The 10,454-nt window shown below is 28.6% G+C and overlaps 1 protein-coding gene across 1 annotated transcript; it reads left to right on the forward strand.

The window, feature by feature from the left end:
- LOC111027075 lies at window positions 1-7,982 on the forward strand. Its single transcript, XM_022305292.1, has 10 exons — window positions 1-36; window positions 3,475-4,572; window positions 5,410-5,608; window positions 5,679-5,870; window positions 6,000-6,077; window positions 6,208-6,354; window positions 6,456-6,596; window positions 6,688-6,926; window positions 6,998-7,157; window positions 7,811-7,982. The coding sequence occupies exons 1-10, from the start codon at window positions 1-3 to the stop codon at window positions 7,930-7,932; spliced, it is 2,412 nt and encodes an 803-aa protein (XP_022160984.1). The 3' UTR covers window positions 7,933-7,982.
- The last annotated feature ends 2,472 nt before the right edge of the window (window positions 7,983-10,454 follow it).

The following is a 10,454-nucleotide window of genomic DNA, read 5'->3' on the forward strand; positions in this document are numbered from 1 at the left end:
ATGTCACCTCCTTGGCAAGGATCAGATCGGCTACATGTGAGCGAAGCTTTTCTGCAATGCACAAAGTCAAGACATGGCTACGCACGAGTATGCTGCAAGAAAAATTTAATAACTCTTCAATATTGTACATTGAAAAAGATATCAATATCAGCGTATTGAGAAAGTTATTGATATATTTGTCAATAAAAATAGATTTATTGTACTAAAATAATATTAAAAATTAATGATTTTTAAAGTGCATAATATTATATAGTTAGTACCTACCTAATTCATATTTAGTAGTTTTGTAATTTAGTAATAGTAAGTAGTTGATGCGTACTGAAGAGCTAAGGTATGATTGATATGAGAGTGGGGGCGTGGGGACGAAGACCCCACGGGTTACTTTGCAAAGCAACATTTAAGCCCCCCCTCAAATTTGATCAAATCTCCGCCTATGCTCCTTGCACCTCCTAATGAGCGTCTTATTTGTAAGCAAAATATCAAAATGTTCGTAATACACATTTGTTGGCGATTTGTTATAAACAAACTGTTTTTAACCACGATTATATAAAATGACTAATTATAGTAGGTATATACGATTTGCTGGAACAGTTGTAAATGTCACACAATCTTTTAATATAATATTATAATATTATAATATTATAGGTTTAAGAATTGTACATTTAGTGTCATTTACAATCCAGTCCGGATTAAATCATTTAAACCAGGGGCCAAAACATGGTTGTGTTATATTATACAAATCTTTAAAATAATAAAAATGTATCTCTTTGGGCCCCTTGCCCTCCCCTTAATCCGGGCTTGTTTACAGTAACTAATCAAATGTTATAAATAACAATTTACAATAAATAATGCATCACAATAATAATATTGTTCATGATATAAAAAAAAATATAATAGGTATACGTCATATTCCTATTATATAGATTTTCATTATAAACTATGAAGTAGGTAATTTCATATCACATATTGTGTACCAATATGGCAATATACCATACCACCATTTATCATAGACCATAGTTACGTATGACAAAAATACTCAGCAAATATTTTCAAGACATTCAAGTATAATACATTAATACCTACTAATACACATATATATTATGTATAATGTATATCATACTGTAGAGGTCTGCCCGGTCAGCGAATAGTTTTTGGTGAGTAAGGAAATATTCAAATATATATTTATTATTTATATTTTTAATAGTCTGGTCCTGCCCATCTAAAAATTGCATAGATTAAGCACGGCACGGTTAAACGTTAAACCCATATATGTTCGTCCGGTAGTCATAATGTCCAGTGACTCATAATTTAGTACAAAAAGGTATATTTTGTCATGGGACCTGCTAGAATTTATAATTTTTCTCAGAAGCCCGGACCAGGCCCGCATATGATTTAAGGAAAGTCCAGTCTGGCCCGGCCAGTATAACTTTTGTCCTAATAATAGATGTCCGGCCCGGGCCGTCTTACATTTTATAGAATCCGGCACGGCCCAAGGCCCGTCTGGGTAAGCCCGGCCGGTGCCGCTCCTTAGTATATAGTAATAGTAATAGCACAGAATAGGTGAAATTTCACCTATTCTGTGGTAATACTGTAATAGTAGTAATAGTATACGTCATAACTCATAACTCATATTACATACAGTGATAAAAAGTGTTCAAGTTATGTAAGAATGTAAGATATTGTTCTATGATATTATGAGAATGGATAGGACATCGGGCTTGAGAATAAAGAGAATAAAGTGATTAAAGCTTAGATCATAATATGTAAAGTGATACAATTTTTGATGTTATAAAGGTTCCTTTATTATTACAAATATATACAAATTATCAATTTTTGTATCAAAAAAGGCCTATTATAGTTTATCAGCTCGATCTCTCGTAGATATTGAACTTTTTCTCTTCCTCAAAAAAGACAGCACGTCGCAAACTCGCAACCCATACGCCAGTATATATAGGCGTGTCGTATACTCGTATCAGTTATTTTAATAATATCGATGCTAAATCTAAATATAAATCTAAATAATAATAATATAATACGTGATAATACGTTGACGGGCAATTCTGTATTTCTGTGATCGAATAAAAATACGTATCGATGAAGATTGTTTATCAGTGAATCCTAATAGAGCAATAGATTAATATAGCAGTACACACTGCACGCGTCTCTCACTCGTCCGTACTCCGTAGTCCGTAGTCCGTGGTACTCCGACGCGCCACGCCAAGTAAACAGTAAACAAGTTACTAACCTAACCAATAACTTAATAATAACCGCCTTTTCTCCAACGCGTTGATCGTCGGTATACGCAATACGCCACACGGGCACACGGCACACGCCAGTACGCCACCAGTACGACACCAATAATATAAGCATCGGTTATGATTGTTATGAATAGACAATAGTCATTAATTCATAATCAATGATATAAGTTATAACCAAGTTACACGAAATTTTAACTCAACGTTTGTGTTTTATAAGTGATTCAGTGATTGCATACTAGTTACTAGTATTATAAATACCTACCGTGGATATATATTATAGTAGTGCAGTGGCTATACGCGTTCAACAGTAATCAACACTACGAACAAGAGTTGAGAGAGATCAATCAGGTAAAATATTGTTAACCTATATTATTATAATAAATTTTTTATACAGGTACCATAATACCAAATATTATTATGTCCTAATACTATCTCGTGATATTTATTATAAGGTACCTAGGTACTTATATTATAAATTATTCATACACGTGGCCGTGACGGAGAATCCTATCGCTTTTATTGCCATTGTTTTTGCTTGTTTTTAAAATAACGTCTTACCCGATAGCAAAGTATAATTAAATTGTATGTTTTTATTTCTCATGTAGATTTTTTGTCCACATCATACTTTAGGCATTCTAGAATGATAAAAAGTTATAGATCCAAACGGAGAAAAATTGCAGATGAAATTTCAACTATAAATGCCTATCAACCATCATTAGTTACAACTAACAGTCATCAACTGCACCAACAATCTTCAGATTTAAATATTAATACACCTGACAATTTTTTACTTGACAATGAAAAAAATGAATGTTTATTAGAACAACGTCCAATTAATAAAATTATTGACTCAACAATACAAAATTCAAGTTTAACAAATGCATCCAATAGTCCTAATGACCATGACTATAATCAATCTAATTATGATAATAATAGTTTTAATAATGATTTATTTGCCCTCGATAATATTACAAACACACCAAATGATATTAATTATTCTAAAATACCTATAGATTTAAAACTAAAAAAATGGGCTATAGAATGTAATGTTCCGCATGTAACTATCAACAAATTATTATCAATTCTGAAAGAAGAAAATTATCTTCCATTACAAAAATTGCCCTTAGACTGTAGAACATTACTACAGTCTGGGTCATCAAAAACCACAAATATAAATATTTTAACTCCCGGATCATACTATCATTTTGGTTTAAAGGAAGGTATCAAGAATTCTTCATTGAAGTTTAAACTGGATAGTAAGATAGAAGTCATGGTTGGAGTAGACGGTTTACCTTTATCTAAAAGTAGTTCTAGCCAGTTTTGGCCTATTTTAGCATACATATATCCACACTCTAATTATGTATTCCCTGTAGGAATTTATCATGGTAATGAAAAACCCCATGACAGTAATGATTATCTTGAAAAGTTTATACGTGAAGCTAAAGATTTAACATTAAATGGGTTAGAGTTGGAAAATATACTATACAAAGTTTCTATTAGAGCATTTTGCTGTGATGCCCCGGCTCGTTCATTTCTTTTAAAAATAAAAGGACATTCGGGTTTTTCTTCATGTACCCGGTGTTTTCAAAGTGGTGAATATTTGAATAATAGAACATGTTTTCCGTATTTAGAAAGAGGGTGTCAGTCGAGAACTCACGATGGTTATGTAGCTATGGTTCAAAAACAACATCACGTTAGAGAAGGTATTACTTCAAATTTAATTGAGCTTCCTAATTTTGATATTGTTAAATGCTTCCCATTAGATTACATGCATTTAGTTTTATTAGGGGTTATGCGTAAACTCATACATCTTTGGATACATTCAGGTCCTCTTAAAGTACGCCTAAATGGTAAAAAAATTAATGATATTAGTAGATCATTAGTAGGTCTGAAAATCTACATCCCTAGTGAATTTTCTAGAAAGCCTAGAATAATTCAAGATGTTTCTCGGTGGAAAGCCACTGAGTTAAGACAGTTCCTATTATATACTGGCCCTGTGGTTTTGAAAAATGTACTATCAGAAGAATGCTATGATAATTTTATGTCATTGAATATTGCTATGATAATTCTTTTGAGTAAAAATCAAAGTAATAAAATAGAATATGCAAATAAATTGTTACATTATTTTGTGAAAAGTTTCCAAAATATATATGGAGACCATTTTGTTTCATACAACATACATGGTTTGTTACATTTAGTAAATAATTATAAGCAATTTGGTACTCTTGACTCATCTAGTTGTTTTCCTTTTGAAAATCACATGAAAATATTAAAATCTGCCTTACGAAAACATCATCAACCACTACAACAAATTGTTCGTAGGTATAACGAAAATAATTGTTCTATAGATACCGAGATTTCCCTAAAAACAAATAAGCCAAAAAGAAATACACACCAACAAGGACCTATATTAAACAATTTGAAGTATTCCAGTCAGTTTTTATTTTATAAATGGAGTAATTTCACTATACATATTAAACGATTGGCAGATAGATTTATACTTACTAATAAGGAAGAAATTGTAAAAGTTGTTAATATAGTTCAATTAGCAAAGCCTAATAATAAAATAATAATTGTTGGATATAAGTTTTTAAACAAAGTTAATTTTTACAATAAACCAATTAATTCTTCTCAATTAGATATTTGGATTGTTCAAGATTTATCAAATGTTCTACAGTATTGGGAACTAACCGATATTAAATCAAAAATGTTAATTCTAGTTCATGGAAATAAAAATATTGCTATGTCTATTTTACATTCAAATGTACAATAAAAATCATTAAATTATAAGATGTATTCTAAAATATCTGTATATAAATATATTTATTCTAATTAAAATTTAAAACTACACAAATCTACCCAATCTTTAAAATATTATTATATGGTATACCTAGGTTTTACTATACTATACTATACAATACAATACTATACTATACAATATACCATCTTACATATAACTATAGGTATAACTTATATGCATAACTACAATTGGCAACATTTTTCTGCAATTAATTATAAATAGGTATTTAATATAAAGGCAAGTATTTTGCATCAAATTAACATAATTTAACTATTGGTATAATAATAAATCTGTATATACATTTACTTATTATTTATAATTAATAGTTATTATTTTTTTTTTTTTTCATAGAAAATGTGGTCGATCATTATATTTAACGAATCAAATACTGTGGCTGCTGTGCCAAATCATTGGTTTTCTAATGGTCAGTGCGCCTGGCCTAAATCGCATGTAAAAAACAAAAGTAAAATGATTGAAATGCGTACACCATCAAATACTTTTGATTTCGATTTTTTTGATGCTAGAAGATTGGCAGCTGACAAATCCATTGGTTTGTAGAATTTAAATTTTATTTACGAAATTAGCTAGTTATATAGTTAAAAATATAATCTTCTTTTTAGAGTCTTTAACAGAAGCAAAAAAAAAAGCAAAAATGGCTCAAATTACATCTGATTTGTCATCTTCAGAATCACGCAAAAAAAAAAAAAGAGAAAACATGAAGATATCTTTGAAAAGAGCAAGAAACATTTCAAAACAACCAAAAAAACTTTCTAGGTCAAATAAACCCCCTATTTTTGCAAATAATATTTCAGGTAGGTACCTATATATCTATTTAATTTTTAAAAAGATTCTATAACAATGTTAGGTATTATTTTATTTAGCTTATTATACTTATATTGTAATTGCATCTATTATAATACCTATTTTAAACAATTATATAGATAGTGAAAATGGTGAAGATACCAATGATGACAGTGATATTGACAAATCTTATTATCCAAATGTTGCTAAAGCAGACAGTGAGTGTACTATTACTATTACTATACTGTTTATATTATATTAAAACTAAATCAATTGTATTTTAATAATTTGAATTAAAATCTAATTTTGGATGATGAAATAATTATTGTAAAATTTTAATTTGTATAGACGATAATGAATCATCAGATAATAGTGAATCAATTGCACATATATCTACCATTTTAAACAAAAATGACTCTGAAACACAGCTGTTAGGTACAATGAGTGAAGTTAACGATTTAGCAGAAGCAGAAAATATAATCTACGATATTTCAGGTATCTTATAGTTCTATTACTGTATATTATATAATGGTATTTTTAGTTTTTTCAGTATATAAAACTGCACGATTAAAATTAAATAATTGAATGTATTATAGATGTTAACATTTTAAATGAGACTAATAATGAGCAATGTACTCCATCAACAAGTAAATCTTCAATATCATTTGTAACACAGAAGCCTTCAACTTCATCTTCTGTTTCTACTCCTTCAGCTGTAATAACGTCGTCAAATACTGGTATTATAATAGTGTACCTATAATTTGTTTCATAGATTAAATCATGTGTTACATTATATAATATATATGTATTTATTTTGTTTTGTTTTAGACTTTGAAAATTTTGTTAAAACCACATTAACAAATTTGAAATATGAAATGAAAAGTTTATCTTACTCGGTTGAAACCATTAAAAATATGACAGCTCAAGTTATAGATTCTTCTCTCCCAAAGCAAACTTTAGACAATGATATTTCTGATGGATTTGAAATAATGTGGCCGATAGAAAATTCTGACGATATGGATAAAATTGAAAAATTATTAGTTGATATAAAGATCAGGAAAAATCAAGTAATAATAATAATTAATTGTACTCAACGTTCAGTTTAAATTTTAACTATTTTCAATAATTATACTTATAGGCAATCATTTTTTCAAGATTAGTTGGCACAAAAATAAATGATTCTGTTAGAAGAATTATGCAACGTATGTTTCTTGACAATTTTATAAAAGATTATTCGTATGTAGGATTTAAAGGAAAAAATAAATTCCAAGGGTTGAACTGTTGCCGTTTGTTGTTTGGTAAGGAGTTTAAATAGTATTAATATGGTAATTATGTAGGTATATAAAACGAAGCCTGCAGTAAGTATATATAACCACTCGGCTGCTGCTTTCAGTATAGGTGTCAAGCGTTTACCTCACCATAATTGAGTACATCATTATTACTGATAGATGTATTAAGTTTGAATTTGAATAAAATCTGAAAAATCGATTCCGAACATTAGCGGTTTAATTGTTTGGTAACCATGTATGTTTACCCTATTATTTAAATATCTCATCTTTCCCAAAGTATAAATTATATATATTATATAATATATTATTATAATTATATAATTAGAAAACCTAAGAATGATTTCTTCTAAAATAAGTGCTGTTAGACACACACAAAACAACCATTTTGTAAAATCAATACTCTACTATATTACTCTACTCAGATTCTTAAAAGTAGATAAGCCACCATAGATTTAGGGAAATAATAAGCAGCTATATTTATAATAGTTATATCAGGGCGCATTTATAATTTATTAATAATTAATTACTGCCATTTTAAAATATATCTAAAAATAAATATATAACATTATAAACTATAGCTAATTCATAGTATTCAAGTTACTTATTTCAGTGGCCTTAAAACAGTATAATTATTATTATTCATTACATTTAATAATTTACAGAATCTATAAGAATAAATAAAAAATTTGAAATGACTCCAGATGAAGAAATATCCACAGCAGTGTCTAAATGGATGGCACAAGCCACCAATCGATTAAATCAAAAGAAGAAAATAAAATTATAGTAATTTATCAATATTGTACACAGTATTTTTTGTTATTGTATTAATTATTCGATTACCTACTATATTATAATTTAAATATTAAAGTGTAATTTTTATTATTATTATTTTACCTACTATTATGATATGATGACGTTGTAAGTCCCAACTATGAATATATTATTATTATGTAAAATTATTTTAAAATGTATTTCTATTACTATGATTATCATAATAATATTACTGATTATTTATTTTAATAACTTCTTAGTTTATCAATATTGCCCACAGTATTTTTTGTTATTGTATTAACTATTTGATTACTATATTGCAATTTAATGTTAAATTGTAATTTTTATTATTATTATTTTACCTACTATTATGATATGACACTGTAAATCCCAACTATATGAATATATTATTATGTAAAATTATTTTAAAATGTATTTCTATTACTATGATTATCATAATAATATTACTTATTATTTTAATAACTTATTATATTTCAGTTTATCAATATTGTACACAGTATTTTTTGTTATTGTATCAACTATTTGATTACTATATTGCAATTTAAATATTAAATTGTAATTTTTATTATTATTATTTTACCTACTATTATGATATGACATTGTAAATCCCAACTATATGAATATATTATTATGTAAAATTATTTTAAAATGTATTTCTATTACTATGATTATCATAATAATATTACTTATTATTTTAATAACTTATTATATTATTCAGTTTATCAATATTGTACACAGTATTTTTTGTTATTGTATTAACTATTCAATTACTATATTGCAATTTAAATATTAAATTGTAATTATTATTATTATTATTATTTTTATTATTATGATATTATGTTATAATATAGTATGTTATTATATTATATAATATAGTATGTTCCAAAAAAGAATATTTAGTATATGAATTTGAATAAAATATTGTGCATTAAAGCTAATGGTTTTATCTTATTTTTTGATATTAATAACTAAAATAAGTATAATAATTACAATATTTAAAACAAAATAAACATATCTCAGCAATATTACAAATATTTACAGATAATTGTTACAATCTTGTTGACCAATGTGGTCACAATATTTCCAAAGTAATATGATTAAAATATTGTTTGTAATATTCCTTCAACATTTTATTTGTCTGCCACAGGTTATTGCTACAATATTGCTGACCAATATGGTAACAATGTTTCCACACTAATATGATTAAAATATTGTTTTTAATGTTGCTTCAACGTTCCATTTGTCTGCCACGGGTCTTTGCTACAATATTTACACAATAAAAAAAACATTAAGATTATATCTAAAAAAAATAATGCTACAATATATGTGTGGTAATCTGATTATTATTGTTTATCAATTATAGCGATAAGTGTGGGCCGGTCGATCGATGGGAACGTCGATCATGTTGGCGACTATATTTTAGTATAGTCGCGACCGCCGACCGTGTCGTATGACAATCAGCATTTATTCTAGTTGTACGAGTGTGTTAATTAATGATTATATTATATTGCTATATTAGTGTTGATTCCGTGACCCGTAAATAAAAGGTGTTGATGTTATATTACAAACAGTTCTTTTATTCATTTTCCCACCTTTTATTTCGTACGCTCAGGTACAATAGTGGCATAGTACGTATTTCAACGTTGTACGTGTACCACAGTTCAGGTGTGGGGTTGTAAACGGAAATTGTGCGGTAAATCGGTCGTGTGTGCGCTAGACTCAATAATTTTTTTTTGCATACATATGCATATAAAGCGTTAGGGTTACGCGAACGCGAATATTATTCGAGTAATTTTATTAGTCGTAATAATTTGTACTGCGTGAACAAAGGCCAGGCTAAATTAAGCTGGGGCTGTCCGACGACGTGTTGGATAATATCTGTTCGTTATCGGTGAGTGGCTCAGCGGAGCGAGTTGTTCATGCTATATATTTGATTACCTGTGGAGCTGAACTTATCTCGTGCGCGTGATGGCTGAGGGTAATAAATATAATGATAGCGACACGACAACACAACACCGGCGATATTTGGCAGATATAGAAATGGTAGTGCCGGAATTTGATCCTGTACACGGCACAATTACAATCGAAAAGTGGATCGATAAAGTGGAAGAATACGCTATCTTATACGAGTGGGACGATGTTGCGATACAACATTTCGCATTAACGAAACTCGCGGGAGTAGCCCGACTGTGGAGAGACAGTTTACCGAGAGAAGAACGAACGTGGTTACAATGGGTACCACTGTTAAAAGCAAATTTTCCGTCGACAAATGAAGACATCTTAAGAGTAAAATTAGATGCTCAAAATTTTACTAGAAAAACAGGTCAAAATATGATAGAATATTTTTACCAAAAATTGTCAAAGTGTAATCGAGCGGAAATGAGTGATAATGAAATAATACAATGGATAGTTCGCGGAATCGGAAACGATCGATACCGAGATTATCTAGGTCCACTATCTAATTACAAGAAACCGGCAGATTTATTGCCACATTTAATGTCGGCAAACGATTAT

The sequence above is a fragment of the Myzus persicae genome, unplaced genomic scaffold (genome assembly GCF_001856785.1).
Source record: "Myzus persicae strain clone G006 unplaced genomic scaffold, MPER_G0061.0, whole genome shotgun sequence".
NCBI classification, from domain to species: Eukaryota; Metazoa; Arthropoda; class Insecta; order Hemiptera; family Aphididae; genus Myzus; species Myzus persicae.

Excerpts from the sequence above, each read along its gene's own strand:
- LOC111027075 (XM_022305292.1), top strand. The coding sequence starts at position 1 with ATGTCACCTCCTTGGCAAGGATCAGATCGGCTACAT. Across the intron at positions 4,573-5,409 it reads ATCAACCACTACAACAAATT|AAAATGTGGTCGATCATTAT; the intron begins GTTCGTAGGTAT and ends TTTTTTTCATAG. Across the intron at positions 6,597-6,687 it reads AATAACGTCGTCAAATACTG|ACTTTGAAAATTTTGTTAAA; the intron begins GTATTATAATAG and ends GTTTTGTTTTAG.